The sequence below is a fragment of the Coregonus lavaretus genome, assembly GCF_964263955.1.
Source record: "Coregonus lavaretus genome assembly, chromosome: 19".
Taxonomy (NCBI): domain Eukaryota; kingdom Metazoa; phylum Chordata; class Actinopteri; order Salmoniformes; family Salmonidae; genus Coregonus; species Coregonus lavaretus.
Genome location: NC_140006.1, coordinates 16,853,475 through 16,877,402, shown reverse-complemented (window position 1 = coordinate 16,877,402; position 23,928 = coordinate 16,853,475). Strand labels below are relative to the sequence as shown.

The 23,928-nt window shown below is 43.6% G+C and overlaps 1 protein-coding gene across 1 annotated transcript; it reads right to left on the bottom strand.

Moving 5' to 3' along the window:
• Positions 1 to 562: 562 nt before the first annotated feature.
• LOC311146671 (ubiquitin carboxyl-terminal hydrolase 14-like) lies at positions 563 to 21,931 on the bottom strand. Its single transcript, XM_084183203.1, has 16 exons — positions 21,764 to 21,931; positions 20,599 to 20,744; positions 20,453 to 20,485; positions 14,459 to 14,563; positions 14,031 to 14,134; positions 12,225 to 12,283; positions 11,886 to 12,016; positions 11,603 to 11,683; positions 11,442 to 11,506; positions 11,194 to 11,308; positions 10,924 to 10,989; positions 10,715 to 10,807; positions 10,465 to 10,593; positions 10,203 to 10,266; positions 8,167 to 8,274; positions 563 to 1,127 (listed from the first exon to the last, which is right to left on the bottom strand). Exons 1-16 carry the CDS (start codon positions 21,777 to 21,779, stop codon positions 982 to 984), a joined length of 1,461 nt encoding a protein of 486 aa, XP_084039329.1. The 5' UTR covers positions 21,780 to 21,931; the 3' UTR covers positions 563 to 981.
• Positions 21,932 to 23,928: the final 1,997 nt, after the last annotated feature.

Genomic DNA, 23,928 nt, shown 5'->3' with positions numbered 1-23,928 from the left:
TCTACACATGCTTTGTTTACAATGGAGTAAAACAACAATTTGGTTTCTGATGTTAGAAAGTTGAACTAAGCTCACAAGGCATGTAAGTTAGATTCTTGAAGAATCTATAGCTATATATCAATATAAAAGTAAAATGGATGTAGCAAACGCATATTGCCCCTTTAAATTAATGAAAAAGTACACCATTTCAAAAGTAAAACAAATCACAAAACATGGTTTGGTATAACGGTTTACTTTCACCATTTATGAAAAGCGATCAGTTAATAACTTATTACAGAGAGACCGTCGTAGGTCTTACACAAAGTTGGCAGGGTGGTGGTCAAGATAATGACTGCATGTATGAGAGAGTGAAGCGTTATAGTCATACAGTATCAGAGCAGAGACATTGAACCGCTCGTATGATGAGAAATAACCCCAACTACAAGGACAAAAGCAATGTGTTAAGACAAAACCATGTCTTGTAAATGTTTCCCAGTAAGCAATGGTTGGGGGGGGGGGGTCTCCAATACATGTTATATGAATGAAAGGTCCAGGGTATCTCGAAAGACACCTTGAAACAATATAGCTTGGCCAAAGACTTTATTTCTGTACAAGCTGATTAGATATGACTACAGACAAGTACTATGACATAAGCACCTTGTTCAAGGCTTTACAAAATATACAATATGTATAAAACATATAATTAAACTGCAGAACTAAATCTCTCAAAACCTCTCAAGGATCCAGTCCAGAGATTGCCTGTCTCTCTATAATAATAATAAACAATTAAAAACCTTCCTTTGATAGATAAACTACCTCCACTCATGTTGATGCAGGATGGGTTTACAAGCATCTGTGTGAAGAAGTTACAAAAACTAAAAATTAAGGTCATCCATTTTTATAGACACCCAGAATTTATTGCACATCTACGCAAAGTAGACAGCTTGGAAATGGCATTTGTGTGTTGGTTGGCTAGATTTCATTTATTTGCGTTTAGGTTGGTTACTGTTGCTCTTCAAGTATTTCCAGTCGTCGGGGTCCGTACAGTAGGACGTAGGCTATGTGCCAGTCTCCTCCACCGGACAGCCTCAGTATATCCTCTGGAGACACCACACTCACCTTGTCGTCGTCAAACTTCACCCACTCATCTATGACGGGAAAAACATGGATGTATACAAAACATAAGTTATATTATTCACCTGTACCTCGATAAAACATGAATATAAAACATTAATACAGTCGTTTGAATTACTCAGATAGAGTCAGCAATGCACAAGGTAAACAGCAATATCGAGCCGACTTCCACAACAAATAAGAGTGCGAAACGTGAGGCTAAACTTCTCCGCTGTTTTGGTCCCGCAGCCATCACGTTGCAACAGAGTGAAGTGTAGCCGTGCACATACGCATATACTCTGAGTGCATCGTCTTGTATTGCGCTCATCTGCAATATCAGCTGTTCATCCGGCTGCTATGTGGCAACGTCATATCGCCGAGCCTTAGTTTAAGGGATAGTTCACTAAAATCAATGTGTTCAGACAAGTGGTCAAATCTCTGGGTCCATATCCCACACCCTCTGGTTATGTTGAACTGACTGAGGTGAACTATGCCTTTAAAAGAGATAGTTCACCCGAATTACAAATTGACACGTTGGTTTCCTTACCCTGTAAGCAGTCTATAGACAAGGCATGACAGCAATCCACGCTTTGGTTTAGTTTCCCTGGCACTGTTTCCACATGCTAACATTTTAGTCTGTGGCATAAATCCCATTCAAGTCAATGGACTGATATTAGCATTTTTCATGCATCATGCACAAATCATCCAAAAGTATCTCAAATAGATTGTGAAGCCCCGACAAAGTCACATACAGTCGTGGTCAGAAGTTTTGAGAATGACACAAATATTAATTTTCACAAAGTTTACTGCCTCAGTTTTTATGATGGCAATTTGCATATACTCCAGAATGTTATGAAGAGTGATCAGATGAATTGCAATTAATTGCAAAGTCCCTCTTTGCCATGAAAATGAACTTAATCCCAAAAAAACATTTCCACTGCATTTCAGCCCTGCCACAAAAGGACCAGCTGACATCATGTCAGTGATTCTCTCGTTAACACAGGTGAGTGTTGACGAGGACAAGGTTGGAGATCACTGTCATGCTGATTGAGTTAGAATAACAGACTGGAAGCTTTAAAAGGAGGGTGGTGCTTGAAATCATTGTTCTTCCTCTGTTAGTTACCTGCAAGGAAACACGTGCCGTCATCATTGCTTTGCACAAAAAGGGCTTCACAGGCAAGGATATTGCTGCTAGTAAGATTGCACCTAAATCAACCATTTATCGGATCATCAAGAACTTCAAGGAGAGAGGTTCAATTGTTGTGAAGAAGGCTTCAGGGTGCCCAAGAAAGTCCAGCAAGCACCAGGACTGTCTCCTAAAGTTGATTCAGCTGCGGGATCGGGGCACCACCAGTGCAGAGCTTGCTCAGGAATGGCAGCAGGCAGGTGTGAGTGCATCTGCAAGCACAGTGAGGCAAAGACTTTTGGAGGATGGCCTGGTGTCAAGAAGGGCAGTGAGGAAGCCACTTCTCTCCAGGAAAAACATCAGGGACAGACTGATATTCTGCAAAGGGTACAGGGATTGGACTGCTGAGGACTGGGGTAAAGTCATTTTCTCTGATGAAGCCCCTTTCCAATTGTTTGGGGCATCCGGAAAAAAGCTTGTCCGGAGAAGACAAGGTTAGCGCAACCATCAGTCCTGTGTCATGCCAACAGTAAAGCATCCTGAGACCATTCATGTGTGGGGTTGCTTCTCAGCCAAGGGAGTGGGCTCACTCACAATTTTGCCTAAGAACACAGCCATGAATAAAGAATGGTACCAACACATCCTCCGAGAGCAACTTCTCCCAACCATCCAAGAACAGTTTGGTGACGAACAATGCCTTTTCCAGCATGATGGAGCACCTTGCCATAAGGCAGAAGTGATAACTAAGTGGCTCGGGGAACAACATTCGTAATTTTGGGTCCATGGCCAGGAAACTCCCCAGACCTTAATCCCATTGAGAACTTGTGGTCAATCCTCAAGAGGCGGGTGGACAAACAAAACCCCACAAATTCTGACAAACTCCAAGCATTGATTATGCAAGAATGGGCTGCCATCAGTCAGGATGTGGCCCAGAAGATAATTGACAGCATGCCAGGGCGGATTGCAGAGGTCTTGAAAAAGAAGGGTCAACACTGCAAATCTTGACTCATTGCATAAACTTAATGTAATTGTCAATAACAGCCTTTGACACTTATGGAATGCTTGTAATTATACTTCAGTATACCATAGTAACATCTGACAAAAATATCTAAAAACACTGACGCAGCAAACTTTGTGAAGACCAATACTTGTGTCATTCTCAAAGCTTTTGACCACGACATGACCTAAAGTATGTGGGCACCTGCTCGTCGAACATCTCATTCTAAAGTCATGGGAATTAATATAGAGTTGGTCCCCCCTTTGCTGCTATAAAGCCTCCACTCTTCTGGGAAGGCTTTCCACTAGATGTTGGAACATTGCTGCGGGGGACTTGCTTCCATTCAGCCACAAGACCATTAGTGAGGTCGGGCACTGACGTTGGGGAATTAGTCAGCGTTCCAATTCATTCCAAAGTTGTTCGATGGGGTTGAGGTCAAGGGTCTTGTGCAGGCCAGTCAAGTTCTTCCACACCAATCTCGACAACCCATTTCTGTATGGACCTCGCTTTGTGCATGGTGCATTGTCATGCTGAAACAGGAAAGGGCTTACCCCAATCTGTTGCCACAAAGTTGGAAGCACAGAATCGTCTAGAATGTAATTGTATGATGTAGCGTTAAGATTTCCCTTCACTGGAACTTAAGGGGCCTAGCCCGAACCATGAAAAACAGCCCCAGACCATTATTCCTCCTCAACCAAACTTTAGTTGGCACAAAGCATTCGGGCAGGTAGAGTTCTCCTGGCATCCACCAAACCCAGATTCGTCTGTCGGACTGCCAGATGGTGAAGCGTGATTAATCACTCCATAGAACATGTTTCCACTGCTCCAGAGTCCAATGGTGGCGAGCTTTACATCACTCTAAACCACGCTTGGCATTGCGCATGTTGATCTCAGGCTTGTGTGCGGCTGCTCGGCCATGTAAACCCATTTCATGAAGCTCCCGACAAACAGTTATTGTGCTGATGTTGCTTCCAGAGGCAGTTTGGAACTCGGGAGTGAGTGTTGCAACTGAGGACAGACGATTTTTACACGCTACGGGCTTCAGGACTCTGCGTTCCTGTTCTGTGAACTTGTGTGGCCTACCACTTCCCGGGTGAGCCGTTGTTGCGACTAGACGTTTCAACTTCACAACAGCAGCACTAGTTGACTGGGGCAGCTCTAGCAGGACAGAAATTTGACGGACTGACTTGTTGGAAAGGTGGCATCCTATGACGGTGCCACGTTGAAAGTCACTGAGCTCTTCAGTAAGGCCATTCTACTGCTAATGTTTGTTTGTCTATGGAGATCGAATGGCTGTGTGCTCGATTTTATACACCTGTCAGCAACGGGTGTGACTGAAATAGCCAAATCCACTAATTTGAAGGGGTGTCCACATACTTTTCTATATATGGTGTATATATGATTTGAACATGATGCACAAAAAATGTGAATATCGGTCCCATGAATAATAATAATAATAATAAGCCATTTAGCAGACGTTTTTATCCAAAGTGACTTACAGTCATGTGCGCATACATTTTTACGTATGGGTGGTCCCGGGGATCGAACCCACTATCCTGGCGTTACAAGCGCCATGCTCTACCAATTGAGCTACAGAGGACCAATGAAGAGTATCTGCAGGTTCCATTAAGTCCTTTTTAATGTCATTTGGAATGCAATTTAATACCGATTTTGAGGTCTGCGCGCTCCACACACCTGCTAATTTTCTCCTCCAGAAATGTGTCAATTTTGGCAAAAATTAGTATTTGTAGGCCTGGCTCGTTTTCCAGTGCCAAGTAAGACATGAAAGAAGTTCACTACGTCATCTAATAGTTCAGGGAATTAATGCATGATGGGATATATTTTGATGTGCAACATGTCAAAATATTTTTGTATTCATTAAGGATCCTGGGGTCCAGCAACATTAAGGCAGTTATATACAATAAAAAATATTACATGACATTACATTTGATAACACTTTTCACAACACATTAAGTGTGTGCCCTCAGACCACTACTATACACTACTGTGCCTGTGTATCTCTTCACAGTCCCCGCTGTTCCATAAGGTGTATTTGTATCCGTTTTTTAAATCTGATTCTACAGCTTGCAGTTTCCTGATGTGGAATAGAGTTCCATGTAGCCATGGCTCTATGTAGCACTGTGCGCCTATACAGTGAGGGAAAAAAGTATTTGATCCCCTGCCGATTTTGTACATTTGCCCACTGACAAAGAAATGATCAGTCTATAATTTTAATGGTAGGTTTATTTGAACAGTGAGAGACAGAATAACAACAAAAAAATCCAGAAAAACGCATGTTAAAAATGTTAGAAATTGATTTGCATTTTAATGAGGGAAATAAGTATTTGACCCCTCTGCAAAACATTACTTAGTACTTGGTGGCAAAACCCTTGTTGGCAATCACAGAGGTCAGACGTTTCTTGTAGTTGGCCACCAGGTTTGCACACATCTCAGGAGGTATTTTGTCCCACTCCTCTTTGCAGATCTTCTCCAAGTCATTAAGGTTTCGAGGCTGACGTTTGGCAACTCGAACCTTCAGCTCCCGCCACAGATTTTCTATGGGATTAAGGTCTGGAGACTGGCTAGGCCACTCCAGGACCTTAATGTGCTTCTTCTTGAGCCACTCCTTTGTTGCCTTGGCCGTGTGTTTTGGGTCATTGTCATGCTGGAATACCCATCCATGACCCATTTTCAATACCCTGGCTGAGGGAAGGAGGTTCTCACCCAAGATTTGACGGTACATGGCCCCGTCCATCGTCCCTTTGATGCGGTGAAGTTGTCCTGTCCCCTTAGCAGAAAAACACAACCAAGGCATAATGTTTCCACCTCCATGTTTGACGGTGGGGATGGTGTTCTTGGGGTCATAGGCAGCATTCCTCCTCCTCCAAATACGGTGAATTTAGTTGATGCCAAAGAGCTCCATTTTAGTCTCATCTGACTACAACACTTTCACACAGTTCTCCTCTGAATCATTCAGATGTTCATTGGCAAACTTCAGACGGGCATGTATATGTGCTTTCTTGAGCAGGGGGACCTTGCGGGCGCTGCAGGATTTCAGTCCTTCATGGCGTAGTGTGTTACCAATTGTTTTCTTGGTGACTATGGTCCCAGCTGCCTTGAGATCATTGACAAGATCCTCCCGTGTAGTTCTGGGCTGATTCTTCACCGTTCCCATGATCATTGCAACTCCACGAGGTGAGATCTTGCATGGAGCCCCAGGCAGATTGACAGTTCTTTTGTGTTTCTTCCATTTGCGAATAATCGCACCAACTGTTGTCACCTTCTCACCAAGCTGCTTGGCGATGGTCTTGTAGCCCATTCCAGCCTTGTGTAGGTCTACAATCTTGTCCCTGACATCCTTGGAGAGCTATTTGGTCTTGGCCATGGTGGAGAGTTTGGAATCTGATTGATTGATTGCTTCTGTGGACAGGTGTCTTTTAAACAGGTAACAAACTGAGATTAGGAGCACTCCCTTTAAGAGTGTGCTCCTAATCTCAGCTCGTTACCTGTATAAAAAGACACCTGGGAGCCAGAAATCTTTTTGATTGAGAGGGGGTCGAATACTTATTTCCCTCATTAAAATGCAAATCAATTTATAACATTTTTGACATGCGTTTTTCTGGATTTTTGTTGTTGTTATTCTGTCTCTCACTGTTCAAATAAACCTACCATTAAAATTATAGACTGATAATTTCTTTGTCAGTGGGCAAACGTACAAAATCAGCAGGGGATCAAATACTTTTTTCCCTCACTGTATGTACCACTATTTACCACCTGAGGAAGTGGGAACTCAAAACACAAAGGCATTAACTACCATTGTTGTTGAGTGGGTGGTGGACAGCAGTAAGGCGAGCGCCGTCTGGTAGGTAGCCAGGACTGCGGTAGATTGAACTGCATTGCTGGACCATATCGGAATTGTGAGTTCGTCTTTTTATGATTTTTTACAGTTTAAACACTTTTTTTATGGCAGTTTAAACATTAAATGATTTACATTTGTCACATCCTTAGTCAGTGAACTATGCTTGCTCTCATCAGAATGCATCTCTCCCTTCTCTCCGTGTGCAAAGGGGGGAGCGGGAGTGAGAGCCATCAGTGAAATATGGACAGGGCAGATACTTTCATTGCAGGAAGCAGGTTAGTGCACATTATTGTTGACAAAATAATGGTTTTAGAACCCAAAAAAGCTGCAGGAATATTGTGTAGCCTAATCACCGAAATTACTGACATAAGTAAAATTGTTTAAGAGGTCAATGTCGGTGTCGATAATTTTCAGCTTATCATCCCAGCTCTAGTGAGTGTTGTTGTCTATCAAATTGTATAGGTTACCTTGCTCTCTCCACTCTTCTCTGGCAACGGCCCGACTCGCACTGGCATGCGCACATGACGTGCACACACAGGCGCACATTTGAATAGCTCTAACATCTTGAAAGTGGCTTAGAGTATTATTTCATGTTCAATTTTTTAAAAAATTGCCATGGTGGCAACAATTAAGCAGCGGCACAATATAACTAACACTGTAGTCATCTCCGTCACATTTTTTAAGACCTTTGAAAACAGAATGTAAGACATTTTAAGACTTAAGGCCTTTAAATCAGATAAATTAATGTAAGACTTTTTAACGACTCGCGGACACCCTGTGAATGGAATTAGTGACAGAAATGCTAAAACGTTTAGAGGGAAACTAAAACAAAGCATGGATTGCTGTCATACCTTATCCATAGACTACTTACAGGGTAAGGAAACCAACATATCATTTTGTAATTTGGATGAACTATCCCTTTAAAGAGCAGATTGACATTTATTAATCATGTTAATTGCACTGACTGACTGGCCTCTTATACAGACTCTCATTGTTTGACTGTATGCTTTGATGAAGGTCTACTGTGACCGAAAACGTTTCACATTAAATTACTGTGTGCAGAGACTCTTTTCTTAATGCTATCGAGGTTACCTTCTTTCCTCTTGACCCAGGCGACGTAGTGTCCGGAGGAGCTGGATCTGCCCTGGTGTGTCAGCACTCCCTGCAGGTCGTAGTAACCACTGTTGTTAGAGCCCAGGTCTGCAGGGAATAGACGGGCACACGCTTAGAAACATATTCCTTAAGGGAAGGGAAGCACAGCCGCGAGCTGCCCAGTGACACAAACCTACCAGAAGAGCTAAATACCTTCTACGGTCGCTTCGAGGCAAGCAACACTGAAGCATGCATGAGAGCATCAGCTGTTCCGGACGACTGTGTGATCACGCTCTCCGTAGCCGATGTGAGTAAGACCTTTACCAGGACGTGTACTCCGAGCACACGCTGACAAACTGCAAGTGTCTTCACTGACATTTTCAACCTGTCCCTGATTGCGTCTGTAATACCAACATGTTTCAAGCAGACCACCGTAGTCACTGTGCCCAAGAATACTAAGGTAACCTGCCTAAATGACTACAGACCCATGGCACTCACGTCTGTAGCCATGAAGTGCTTTGAAAGGCTGGTCATGGCTCACATCAACACCATTATCCCAGAAACCCTAGACCCACTCCAATTTGCATACCGCCCCAACAGATCCACAGATCATGTAATCTCTATTGCACTCCACACTGCCCTTTCCCACCTGGACAAAAGGAACACCTACGTGAGAATGCTATTCATTGACTACAGCTCAGCGTTCAACACCATAGTGCCGTCAAAGCTCATCACTAAGTTAAGGACCCTGGGACTAAACAACTCCCTCTGCAACTGGATCCTGGACTTCCTGACGTGGTAAGGGTAGGCAACAACACATCTGCCACGCTGATCCTCAACACGGGGGCCCCTCAGGGGTGCGTGCTCAGTCCTCTCCTGTACTCCTTGTTCACCCATGACTGCATGGCCAGGCACGACTCCAACACCATCATTAAGTTTGCCGACGACACAACGGTGGTAGGCCTGATCACCGACAACGATGAGACAGCCTATAGGGAGGAGGTCAGAGACCTGGCCGTGTGGTGCCAGGATAACAACCTCTCCCTCAACGTGACCAAGACAAAGGAGATGATTGTGGACTACAGGAAAAAAAAGAGGACTGAGCATGCCCCCATTCTCATCGACGGGGCTGTAGTGGAACAGGTTGAGAGCTTCAAGTTCCTTGGTGTCCACATCACCAACAAACTTTCATGGTCCAACACACCAAGACAGTCGTGAAGAGGGCACGACAAAGCCTATTCCCCCTCAGGAGACTGAAAAGATTTGTCATGGGTCCTCAGATCTTCAAAATGTTTTACAGCTGCACCATCGAGAGCATCCTGACTGGTTGCATCACTGCCTGGTATGGCAACTGCTCTGCCTTCGACCGCAAGGCACTACAGAGGGTAGTGCGTACGGCCCAGTACATCACTGGGGCCTCTATACCAGGCAGTGTCAGAGGAAGGCCCTAAGAATTGTCAAAGACTCCAGCCACCCTAGTCATAGACTGTTCACTCTGCTACCGCAAGGCAAGCGGTACCAGAGCGCCAAGTCTAGGTCCAAAAGGCTTCTTAACAGCTTCTACCCACAAGCCATAAGACTCCTGAACAGCTAATCAAATGGCTACCCGGACTATACGCTGCTGCTACTCTCTGTTTATTATCTATGCATAGTCACTTTAACTCTACCTACATGTACATATTACCTCGACTAACCTGTGCCCCCGCACATTGACATGTACCGGTACCCCCTGTATACAGCCTCGCTACTGTTATTTTACTGCTGCTCTTTAATTATTTGTTGTTTCTTTATTTTTATTTTGTAAATGTTTTTACTTAACACTTATTTTTCTTAAAACTGCATTGTTGGTTAAGGGCTTGTAAGTAAGCATTTCACTGTAAGGTCTACACCTGTTGTATTCGGCGCATGTGACAAATCCAATTTGATTTGAAGTTACAGTGTGTACCAACCTATCCCTTACACGTGTGTGTGAATGACTGACTGATGCTTTATTTGTAGAGGCAGGCCACAAATCCATATGATGTAAAGTAACCAACCATCATCGAATGAAAAGGGCTCATATTTCACTTCTTTCGGCTTGTCTTCCACTTTCTTCTCCACCTGTTTGATGCACAAAAGGAATTATGTAAGCTACACGTATGTTCGTTCACACTGAGTTACTTTGTTTGGTCAGGGAACAACACTGAGAAATATATTTATTGGAGGTTTAGGTTTATTTTGAAGAGTATACATTTGCAGTTCAAAGCTGAATTGCAAGAGACAAAGTAGACAAGTCAATAAATTATTTTATATTTCTACCTTCTGCGTCTGTTTCTCCAGGTTCTTGTCCTCAATCTCCTTGAACTTTGACCTAACGGCCACCATCTTCTCCTGCAGAGCTGAGGTACACAGCTCATACACATCCAGCATCAGCGGGAACTTGACATCCTGGAACATGAAATCAATGGGAAAAAAGCATCAGGACAATATTCTTTCTTCCACTTGCAACAGTATTCTGATGATAATCCCATCCATTAGGAGGACATTCCTAAAACATCAGAAGACATACCTTTAAGACTTTGGCATTGACAGACTCCTTCTCTTTGTAGAAAAATCTAACCATCTGAATGGTTAGGTAGGCAGGGAGGCGGCTGACTTTAGACTAGACGAAGAAAGGGAGACAAAGTGAACCAACCAACTAAAAGGACATAACAATAAAACAAATTTCACACCATCTCAGTGGTTTATGAAATTCTTAGGGGCCCATGCCACACTTACAGATTTTATGTACATGGCATTTCTTTGCAAAGATGGAGATAGCTTGGTGATTTCTTCCTGCAGTCTCTGAATAGAAAGAAACAGAGACATGATGGGATTAGATCAGTGTTGCCATGGTGACAGACCCCCTTCGAGACATTATGGTGTGTGTGCCCGCGCATCTGTGTGTGTCTTCCTGTGCATGTGTGTGTGAGTCTGTGTGATCCTGTGCATATTCCTGTGTGTGTGATTGTGAATGTCTGTGAATGTGTGTTGCTTGGTACTACTCACCAGCCTGAGGCCGGTGGCCAGGTACTTGACCTCCTGGTTGATGAAACAGCTGAGCTGGAGCTGGCTCTCTTTACCTTTGGCTGGCTCCTCGTCCTCAGACTCTGTACATTTCATACTGTGGAGAAGGTTAAGGAAGGAACTGAGAGAGAGATAAGAGACGTATTCTTGGGAGGAGAGAGCAAAGGTATGTGGAGGCCATACTCCATTCCCTAATAGATCATATACTCATGTTCAGACTGCAAGGATACGTGGTTTCGTACTCCACTCCAAAATACTGGTCAATGAAGTTCTTCTTGTCAGCTTCACTCTCAGTCTGAAGAAGAAGAAGACTTTCACCTCTATAACGACCTTGATAGACTTTCACCTCTATAACGACCTTGACAGCTTACATACTTGCTTATACACATACCTCCATGGGAGTTTCTGAGTCTTGTGCCTCCAACTTCTGCTGAAGGACCCTCATCATCTGCAACCAGCACTCGTTGGCATCCTAGAGAGGGGCAGAAATTGACAAATGAAGCCCATTTCTACTCTTCAGACCACTTTCAGTATAAACAAAAACGACTACTTAAAATTGAGCAATCAATGTGGTTCATTGGAGTATAGGATGTGCAGTACCAAGCACGGATAGCAAAGCGGAATCTTCTGACGGTGAGTGAGTGACTGGTGCCAGCCAGGGGCCCTGGTCTCACCTGCTGGAGGTACTGTCCCTGGTCTCCCTTCTCAGCGAACTGGGGGAAGGCCATGTGCAGAAACTGCAGCAGGATGATGGGGGGTATGCTGGAGGAAGTCTTGTCCATGGTCTCGTAGAGGTCACGGAGGGCTGAAGAAGGGGAATACAATGATCATTTAGCAGACGCCTCTTTTATCCAAAGCAGTTCATAGTATGTGGCCCACAATGCTGGTGTAGCCAGCACCATGCCCTGACTCACAGAGTCATACTATTACCATCTACACTAGCAGATAACAAAAGGCAGTGGCAGCATAATATGAAAACAACATACAGACAGACAGAAAGGGAAATGCCAGACCTGCTGTGATGTACTGTGATGGTGCATTGGCCCCTGAGGACCGCAGAGCACCTGCATACCTGTAGAGGGAGACAGAGGGTTAATAAGTAAGAGTAAAGCCAGCGAAACACGGACAGGCAGATATTTTCATAGCAGGATTCAACGTAACACATAGGCTATTACTGATGACCAAAGAATGGTTTATGAACAAAAAAGATTTGCAGGAACGTTGTGTAACAAAATTACTGACCATCGGTAAGAAGACCATCGGTAAGAAGGCAAAAGGCAGTGAGAATGCTATTCATTGACTACAGCAGTGAGAATGCTATTCATTGACTACAGCTCAGCATTCAACACCATAGTGCCCTCTAAGCTCATCACTAAGCTAAGGATCCTGGGACTAAACACCTCCCTCTGCAACTGGATCCTGGACTTCCTGACGGGCCGCCCCCAGGTGGTAAGGGTAGGTAACAACACATCTGCCACACTGATCCTCAACACGGGGGCCCCTCAGGGGTGCGTGCTCAGTCCCCTCCTGTACTCTCTGTTCACCCATGACTGCATGGCCAGGCACGACTCCAACACCATCATTAAGTTTGCCGACGACACAACAGTGGTAGGCCTGATCACCGACAACGATGAGACAGCCTATAGGGAGGAGGTCAGAGATCTGGCCGTGTGGTGCCAGGACAACAACCTCTCCCTCAACGTGACCAAGACAAAGGAGATGATTGTGGACTACAGGAAAAAAAAGAGGACTGAGCACGCCCCCATTCTCATCGACGGGGCTGTAGTGGAACAGGTTGAGAGCTTCAAGTTCCTTGGTGTCCACATCACCAACGAACTATCATGGTCCAAACACACCAAGACAGTCGTGAAGAGGGCACGACAAAGCCTATTCCCCCTCAGGAGACTAAAAAGATTTGGCATGGGTCCTCAGATCCTCAAAAAATTCTACAGCTGCACCATCGAGAGCATCCTGACTGGTTGCATCACCGCCTGGTATGGCAACTGCTTGGCCTCTGACCGCAAGGCACTACAGAGGGTAGTGCGTACGGCCCAGTACATCACTGGGGCAAAGCTCCCTGCCATCCAGGACCTCTATACCAGGCGGTGTCAGAGGAAGGCCCTCAAAATTGTCAAAGACTCCAGCCACCCTAGTCATAGACTGTTCTCTCTGCTGCCGCACGGCAAGCGGTACCGGAGTGCCAAGTCTAGGTCCAAAAGACTTCTCAACAGCTTCTACCCCCAAGCCATAAGACTCCTGAACAGCTAATCTTGGCTACCCGGACTATTTGCACTGCCCCCCCACCCCATCCTTTTTATGCTGCTGCTACTCTGTTAAGTATTTATGCATAGTCACTTTAACTCTACCCACATGTACATATTACCTCAACTAGCCGGTGCCCCCGCACATTGACTCTGCAACGGTACCCCCCTGTATATATAGCCTCCCTACTGTCACTTTATTTTACTTCTGCTCTTTTTTTCTCAACACTTTTTTTGTTGTTGTTTTATTGTTACTTTTTTTGTTTAAAATAAATGCACTGTTGGTTAAGGGCTGTAAGTAAGCATTTCACTGTAATGTCTGCACCTGTTGTATTCGGCGCATGTGACCAATAAAATTTGATTTGAAGGCAATGTTGTTGTCTGTAATTTTTGGTTTATCGTCCCAACTCTAATGTAGCCTGTGTGATCTAATAATCAGTTGTATCATTGAGTAGATATCAAGTGAATAAGAAACCCATTTTATCATCAACACTATAGATCCGACAGACGTTGCTTGCATCATCACAGATTGGAGTTAATGCAATTTCAAGGGCCCACCTTCTGAGGGCTCCTTTGAGCTCTGGCACGGAGCGAAGACACTGCACTGTAGCGTTCATATAGCAGGTGTTGCCCAGGTTGGTCAGTCCGCAAGGCATCTCCATCTACACATCGGATCAGACAACAAGCAAAATTGGGTTAGTTTCTCTATGACTGCCTGCGCTGGCAAACCCAGCCAGCATCGTTTACGTTTAAACAAAAACACTTCCAACGAGTAAGTCATGCATTGTACAATCTCAATTTCTATCAGGGCTAGTAGAAATGACAGACATCTGTGTCCGTTCATAGCACTACTGTGCAAGGCATAGCCTGAACATATCATACAGTTCCAGACCAACAGAGAGTAGACTAGACACTGGCCCTGAGAGCAAGCTAGAAAACAGTCCTCGACATAGCTATTAAAAGCCAGCTAGTAAACATTAACTCACGGCTGAGGCCAGCTGGTCTTCTGTCATGTCCTCTACAAACATGGGCCTGACTGCAGGCTCCTCGGGCAGGGCCTCTGCTGAGCCCATCATCAACAGAGTCATCCCCTGTGGGGGGGGGGGGGGGAGGAAAAGTATCTCATGTCACATTGCGTACCATAGGATATCTGCCGATGGTAATCAATGAAGAAAATAAAATCGACCGCCCTGCAATATTAGGTTAGATAACATGCATCATAACACCACCCCAAAACAGGTCCACTAAAATGACAATGAAATCAGCCAATATATCATAGCCTACTTTGCACAATACTGAAATAGATAGTAGGGCCGGGACGACACCTGTATCACGATACTCGATAGTCTTGTGGCAAGGAAACAAAACACAAAGCAGATTTGACTTCTTTAGGAAAATAGCCCTAATGTTGGAAACAAACATCATTATGTTGTCATCCAGTGTCACATGTATTTATTTTTCAAGCTATAGCACACAATATTTTACATACAGCAGGTTTTTAAAGGACCAAATAGTTATGACTGCTTCGTGTTTTCATTATTGCCATGGAAAAAATATTGCGATACTGGTATCGTCATAGCCATTACAGATAGGAAATAATCTGGAAAAATCTGTTGATGTGCCCTTTAGCAAGGCACACTGCCCTATCCCATTTGGACAAGAGGAATACCTATGTAATAATGCTGTTCAATGACTACAGCTCAGCCTTCAACACCATAGTACCCTCCAAGCTCATCATTAAGCTTGGGGCCCTGGGTCTGAACCCAGCTCTGTACAACTGGGTCCTGGACTTCCTGACGGGCCTCCCCCAGGTGGTGAAGGTAGGCAACAACACCTCCACTACGCTGATCCTCAACACAGGGGCCCCACAAGGGTGGGTGCTCAGCCTCCTCCTGTACTCCCAACAAAACGAAGGAGCTGATCATGGACTTCAGGAGACAGCAGAGAGAGCACGCCCCCATCCACATCGACGAGGCCACAGTGGAGAAGCTGAAAAGTTTCAAGTTCCTCGGCGTACACGTCACTGACAATCTGAAATGGTCCACACAGACAGTGTGGTGAAGAAGGCGCAAAAGCGCTTTTTCAACCTCAGCAGGTTGAAGAAATTCGACTTGGCCCCTAAGACCCTTACAAACTTTTACAGATGCACCATTGAGAGCATCCTGTCGGGCTGTATCACCACCTGGTACAGCAACTGCACCGTCCGCAACCGCAGGGCTCTCCAGAGGGTGGTGCGGTCTGCCCAACTGGCCAAGAAGATCATCAAGGACCTCTGCCACCCGAGCCACGGCCTGTTCACCCCGCTACCATCCAGAAGGCGAGGTCAGTACAGGTGCATCAAAGCTGGGACCTATTGCAAGGCCATCAGACTGTTAAATAGTCACCACTAGCCAGCCTCCGCCCAGTATCCTGCCCTGAACTTTAGTCTCTGTCACTAGCCGGCTACTCAACCCTGCACCCTAGAGGCTGCTGACCTATGTACATAGACATGGAACACTGGTCACTTCAATAATGGAACACCCTAGAGGCTGCTGACCTATGTACATAGACATGGAACACTGGTCACTTCAATAATGGAACACCCTAGAGGCTGCTGACCTATGTACATAGACATGGAACACTGGTCACTTCAATAATGGAACACCCTAGAGGCTGCTGACCTATGTACATAGACATGGAACACTGGTCACTTCAATAATGGAACACCCTAGAAGCTGCTGACATATGTACATAGACATGGAACACTGGTCACTTTAATAATGTTTACATACCGTTTTTCCCACTTCATATGTATATACTGTACTATTGTGAGGGGCCTATCCTATTTAACTATTGCTGTACATATACTATTCTATCCTACGTATTCTTCAGATATACTATATAATCTATCCATATACCGTCCATAATGTCTATACATCCCATCAAAGATGTGACGTGTCCATTATGGCATCCGAAGCATACAGTGGGGAAAAAAAGTATTTAGTCAGCCACCAATTGTGCAAGTTCTCCCACTTACAAAGATGAGAGAGGCCTGTAATTTTCATCATAGGTACACGTCAACTATGACAGACAAAATGAGAAAAAAAAATCCAGAGAATCACATTGTAGGATTTTTAATGAATTTATTTGCAAATTATGGTGGAAAATAAGTATTTGGTCAATAACAAAAGTTTCTCAATACTTTGTTATATACCCTTTGTTGGCAATGACACAGGTCAAACATTTTCTGTAAGTCTTCACAAGGTTTTCACACACTGTTGCTGGTATTTTGGCCCATTCCTCCACGCAGATCTCCTCTAGAGCAGTCATGTTTTGGGGCTGTCGCTGGGCAACACGGACTTTCAACTCCCTCCAAAGATTTTCTATGGGGTTGAGATCTGGAGACTGGCTAGGCCACTCCAGGATCTTGAAATGCTTCTTACGAAGCCACTCCTTCGTTGCCCGGGCGGTGTGTTTGGGATCATTGTCATGCTGAAAGACCCAGCCACGTTTCATCTTCAATGCCCTTGCTGATGGAAGGAGGTTTTCACTCAAAATCTCACGATACATGGCCCCATTCATTCTTTCCTTTACATGGATCAGTCGTCCTGGTCCCTTTGCAGAAAAACAGCCCCAAAGCATGATGTTTCCACCCCCATGCTTCACAGTAGGTATGGTGTTCTTTGGATGCAACTCAGCATTCTTTGTCCTCCAAACACGACGAGTTGAGTTTTTACCAAAAAGTTCTATTTTGGTTTCATCTGACCATATGACATTCTCCCAATCCTCTTCTGGATCATCCAAATGCACTCTAGCAAACTTCAGACGGGCCTGGACATGTACTGGCTTAAGCAGGGGGACACGTCTGGCACTGCAGGATTTGAGTCCCTGGCGGCGTAGTGTGTTACTGATGGTAGGCTTTGTTACTTTGGTCCCAGCTCTCTGCAGGTCATTCACTAGGTCCCCCCGTGTGGTTCTGGGATTTTTGCTCACCGTTCTTGAGATCATTTTGACCCCACGGGGTGAGATCTTGCGTGGAGCCCCAGATCGAGGGAGATTATCAGTGGTCTTGTATGTCTTCCATTTCCTAATAATTGCTCCCGCAGTTGATTTCTTCAAACCAAGCTGCTTACCTAATGCAGATTCAGTCTTCCCAGCCTGGTGCAGGTCTACAATGTTCTTTCTGGTGTCCTTTGACTGCTATTTGGTCTTGGCCATAGTGGAGTTTGGAGTGTGACTGTTTGAGGTTGTGGACAGGTGTCTTTTATACTGATAACAAGTTCAAACAGGTGCCATTAATACAGGTAACGAGTGGAGGACAGAGGAGCCTCTTAAAGAAGAAGTTACAGGTCTGTGAGAGCCAGAAATCTTGCTTGTTTGTAGGTGACCAAATACTTATTTTCCACCATAATTTGCAAATAAATTCATTAAAAATCCTACAATGTGATTTTCTGGATTTTTTTTCCTCAATTTGTCTGTCATAGTTGACGTGTACCTATGATGAAAATTACAGGCCTCTCTCATCTTTGTAAGTGGAAGAACTTGCACAATTGGTGGCTGACTAAATACTTTTTTTCCCCACTGTATTTACAGTATTGTAAAAATATATATTTTTTTATAAACACTGCATTATAAGACTTAACTTTCCCCTATTTATCAGCTTATAAGAACATTCATTATGAATAATGGGAATTTAGGGCGCTATAGAGCTCAGAAGTACCAAAGAATATGCAAAAATGCGCCAAAGAAAACTATCAAAATCTAATAAACTCCTCTGGCATAATTGTGAGGGTATCTGTATTGATAAATCAAAAATAATGGTGAGGATCCTACACTTTATTACATTTTTATGCTTGAAAAACGTTTGTCCCTACATTGGGATTTCTTTCAATGTTATTCAGTATAACAGACACTCATGAGCCATTTCAGACCATAATGCTTTGCCATTGCCACATGACAGGATATTGCATCGGAAAGAAGATTCGGAAGGACCCCCACACAGTGCAGAAAGGTCAGTAAGTCTCTCCTAAAATGTTGATAATTTCACCTTTTCGGTCACTGGTGGACTATGATATAAAATCCTGTGTCATACGGTACAATGCTTAAAAAACATATATAATGTTGTTTTATTTTAAAATGGCATATTTGATGTGAAAGATAACATTAAAAACCTGTAGATCAAGGTAATAGTTTTTTCATAGGTGGCCAAGCCATTGCCTGTAGAATAAGTTCAAACTGTTTTTTTGTCATACAGAGTAACGATTATGTCATTCTGTATAACTGTTACACCACAACGTTATTCATTACTCCGCATGACATAGTTTTTCTATTCTTAAGCTTTTAGGGAATGTAGTGTATAAGTGTATGTTTTATTAATAATATATCTATGTATTTGTGTGTGTTAAGGTATATTTTGTCTATTTATTACATTGTGAAAAACAAAAGTAATGACAACATGGTCATTATTATTTGGTTTTTATGAAGTGACCTATTCAAGTCATAAGCACTTAATTATTATCATAATGTTTTATTCATGCTCTATCAGAACAGTTTTGATGTAGAGCAAATATCTGTCCTTATAGATGCCTCTATCCAACAAAGAGAGGGCTGCACGTTCAGGGCCCGGAAGAACTCAGATTCTCAAGTTAGGGAAGAGTGGCTTCTGAGCAGGTATTATAGTGGTCATGCAGTTAAGTGACTCAGAGGGAAACATTTAGGCAGATGCATGCTGTGATGAACCTCACTAGAGTGTCCATGGATGGTGAAAATCTTGAGGAGCACCCTGAGCAACAAGCTCTTACAGTGAGGTAGAACTAGCTCTGCCTGAAGTGAACACCACATGGCAATAGTGGAAAAGAGAGAAGACCAGCAATGAAGAAAAGACGTTCACAAACTTTGTGGAAAAAACAAAGACAGGAACATGGCAGGATCTGAACAGAATCCTGAATCAAAAACTCAACCTGCACACCAAGCACCATTTCATCTGGCTTCATCAAGTTGAGAAGTGCCAAAATCTTAAGGAAATCATCAGTGACAATGAGGTAGTTGTTCATATGCCTTTTCTCCATTTACCTTACAATAAATACATCTGATTGCCAGTGTCTCTCATTTTATATTTAGTATGTAATAAGTACATCTTTGTTGCTGAAACAGTCTTTAAGGATAATCCAATGTGGAATCTCAGTATGTCATTCGGTATAACGATGCCAGTCAGACGGTGTAAGGCAGGTTTTTCACGTCATATTACATAATTTAGTTTTGTCAAACTTAGGATACAATAATCTTTACCCCTTTACAAAAAAACATTTCTCCTTTTGAGCATGACATTTTGGATGCTAAAATCAACAAATGAGCTCACATTAGGAGAAAATACAAAATGTATATTAATAATTATGATGCAATTTTGATTTTCAAAGTAGTACATGTTTGTTGAGATAAAACAATTACTATCTATAAACAGCTGAATGCTAATACTGGTAAATAATCAAATAATTAGAAAATCCATTATTGTTACACTGAAGGACATTATTCAAGCAAGAAATAATATGATGCAAAATTAAAATGCATGGATTTAATTCTCGGTGACTAAAAATGGTGTATGTATATATATTTCAACAACACTAATGAATGTACAAAGAACTTTAATTAACATTTAACACATTTATTTTTCCCCATTTTGAAAGCCTTATTCGTCATTGACCCATCTGACATTGCTCGTCCTAATATTTCTTAATTCCAGTCTTTTACTTTGTAGATGGTGTGTATTGTTTGATATTCCTACACTGTTGGAGCTAGGAACACAAGCATTTCTCTACACCCGCAATAACATCTGCTAAATACGTGTATGCGACCAATAAAATGTGATTTGCTCCAGGGGCGCCATACTATTATGGCTGACCCTGTAAAACAACACATTTCACTGCACCTATCCAGTGTATGTGACAAAACTTTTTTAAATGATTAAATATTTAATAACATGAAAACTCTTAGACTATACTTACATTCTTCAATTTGATGTTTCCCCAGTCATCATCCTAAAAATATATACAAATGATTATTATCTTTGGAAATAATTCATGTGTTGATTACCTGTGGTCCAACTGATGACATTCATTAATTGTAAACTAAAACGTGACAGCAACTTTACCTTGAGTGTGCCTCCCTTGACCATAACCTTCTGTCTCTCTGGTTGTACCCCTGTCAAGGCAAAGAGCTGAGCCTTGAAGACCATGGGAGGTTCTTCTGTGTTCAGCTCTATGGCGTCAAACTTCTCCTTTCCCCATTTCACATTCACTGAGGAAATAAAAGCGAAACAAAAACACAGGTATCTGATAATACCAAGTCTTGTCAAGTCATATTTTACAGTGATAACCTATGTAATGCAGAGAATGGTTGAAATAGGAGTCGAATGTTTTGGTTATGTTAGAGTCTTGATCACCTGCTAAATAGACATGTCACCATCACCTTATATGCTAACGTTAGCTAGCTAGCTAGATTTTAGGGATAATGAAGGCTGGCAAGCTTCCTACTTGTGATGTGTACAGGTAACTACCCTTTCAGTTACCCTGTTTTAACATTAAGTACATCCATATTGTTAACGTTAGTTGGCCAGAAGCAAGTGAACAACTGCGGCTAACGTTACTGTGCTGATTAGCAAGATAGCATAAAAGAGATGGCATGCTCATCTTACTAAGTAAAATAACTGTCTTGCTAACTAGTTACCTGGCTAACAAAATAATCACACAAAAAGTCAGACATTTAGCGGTAACCAATTGGCTAACGTTAGAATAGTACTTACTTACCATGTTTATTTGTTCCAGATGTAACTTAACTAATGTTGCAGCAGAGTTTTCATAGCTATATATAGACTGTGTGACAGTTCATATATGGCTGGCTTAGCAGTTAGCAGGCTAACGTAGTTAGCTAAATATTGACGTGAGTGCAGGAAGTAAGTAAACATAACATACAGCTAAGTACGTTAGTTAGCAAGCTACCGTTTACTAAATTAGTTCGTTAGTTATTTAGGTAGGTAGTTATGTCCACAAAACCAACACTGATCTGGGTAAGCTAGTTAACGTTAGCTTGTAACTAGTTGGTTAGTTTTTCATGTTGTATTTTGTTTTAAATCAGAGAGAACACTCGCGAATCGTTTATTTTTTGTCGGGCAGCTCGCTAGTTGGTGACTGATTTACTTTATGGCCTATGATGGCTAACTAGCTAAAGTGTTCGTTAGCTAGCGTTCCAATAGTGATCACTGAAACACGTGTATAAATATATTCAAGGGAAGTGGTCACGTTATAGCGTTAACTTACCTGAAAACACAGGCATATTTTAGGCAGTTTTGTTTGTTAATCTCCAATTCCAGTCGCCGGGGCGCGAATTCGCTGTCTGGTGCAGTTGGCTACGAAAGGTTTCTGACTAGCTAGCTTGCTAGCTACACCGTCACCGAACTTCATTTAAACAGCTCGCACAATGACACTGCAACTGCATGCACGCTGAAAAATTGTCGATGCGCTCTGCCTGCAGCTATCCAGCCTGGACAGCCCAGCCTGAGAGGGGGGGGCAAAAAGGGTTGGGAAGTAATGTGTCTTTGAGTGGGCCCCACTCAAATGCATTTACAAAAGTTTTTTTCTAATCTCATGAAGTTCCCATTAAAATAATTTAACTGCATCTGTCTCCAGCAAGGTTGACTCTCCTGATGAAACTCATGATCAGTAGAAAACTGTAAAAGGAGCAAATCACTAGCCTAAATCTACCCACTTGTTAAATTCCAAGCCTCTGCCTCCAACCCTGGGAAACTAGTTTCCACCTCCTTCCCCTACGCGGACGACTTGGTCAACCACTTTGAAAAAAAGGTTGGCGACATCCGCCCCGCATTCACTCAGTCTACTGAGTCCACTGGTCCAAATCACACAGAACTACCCTACGTCTTGACCTCTTTCTCCAGATGAAATCCTGCGATTAGTGATGTCCAGCCAACCGACAACCTGCCCACTCGACCCCATCCCCTCTTCCCTTCTCCATCTCTGGAGACTCTCCCATTCCTCACTTCCCTCATCCCTGACCACTGGCTGCGTCCCCTCTGACTTCAAGAAATCCCTGACTCCTCCAATGTCAAAAACTACAGACCGGTATCCCTTCTTTCTTTTCTTTCCAAAACACTTGAGCATGCCGTCTCTGACCAATTATTTTATTATCGCTCTCAGAACAAACCTCTTGACCCTAACCAGTAAAGCTTCAAGACGGGTCAATCAACTGAGACTGCTCTCCTCTGGGTCACGGAAGCTCTCCACTCTGACAAAGCTGACTCGCTCTCCTCTGTTCTCATCCTCCTAGATCTATCCTCTGCCTTCAACACTGAACCATCAGATCCTCCTCTCCACCCTCTCAGGGCTGGGCGTCTCAGGCTCTGCACACTGCTGGATTGCATCCTACCTGGCAGGTCGCTCCTACCTGGTGGCGTGGAGGGGATCGGTGTCTGCACCACATGCTCTCACCACTGGTGTCGGTTCTAGGCCCTCTCCTCTTTTTTCTATACGCCAAATCACTCGGCTCTGTCATATCTTCTCATGGTCTCTCCTGTCATTGCTATGCGGATGACAACTACTTTTCTCATTCCCCCTTCTGACAACCAGGTGGCGACACGCATCTGCGTGCCTGGCAGATATCTCAGCTTGGATGTTGTTCCACCACCTCAAGCTCACCAAGACAGAGCTGCTCTTCCTCCGGAGGTCTGCACGCTCAAAGACCTCTCCATCACAGTTGACAACTCCACAGTATCCCCCTCCCAGAGTGCAAAGAACCTTGTCGTTTTCTGCAAACATCAAAACAGTGACTCGCTCCTGCAGGAGAGAGTACCAACTTTCCTCACACAGGAAGCGGCGTATGTCCTAATCCAGGCACATGTAATATCCCGTCTGGACTACTGCAACTGTTGGCTGGGCTCCCAGCCATCAAACCCCTGTAACTTATCCTGAACGCCGCAGCCCGTCTGGTGTTCAACCTTCCCAAGTTCTCCCAAGTCATCCCGCTTCTCCATACACTCCACTGGCTTCCAGTCGAAAAGACCATACATCCACTAAAAGACCATGGTGCTTGCCTAAGGAGCAGCAAGAGGAACTGCCCCTCCCTACCTTCAGGCTATAACTATGCTCAAACCCTACATCCCAACCAGGGAACTCCATTCTGCCACCTCTGGTCTCTTGGCCATCCCACCCCTACGGGAGGTCAGCTCCCACTCAAAGCTCTTCTCCGTCCTGGCACCCCAATGGTGGAACCAGCTTCTGCCTGATGTTAGGACAGCAGAGTTCCTGCCCATCTTCCCGAAAACGTCTGAAACCCTACCTCTTCAAAGAGTATCTTAAATAAGACATCAGCCTTATTCCCCCCCACCCTCCCAAAAAAAACACCTTGCACTTGTCTTTTCTTACTAGCATTGACTTCGCTGATAACTACTTTGAGTAAAAATGTACTTACT

Coding starts and splice junctions, on each gene's coding strand:
- LOC311146671 (XM_084183203.1), bottom strand. Junction 10,594..10,714: donor TCAATGCCAAAGTCTTAAAG/GTATGTCTTCTG, acceptor TTCATGTTCCAG/GATGTCAAGTTCCCGCTGAT. Junction 1,128..8,166: donor CTGGGTCAAGAGGAAAGAAG/GTAACCTCGATA, acceptor TTCCCGTCATAG/ATGAGTGGGTGAAGTTTGAC.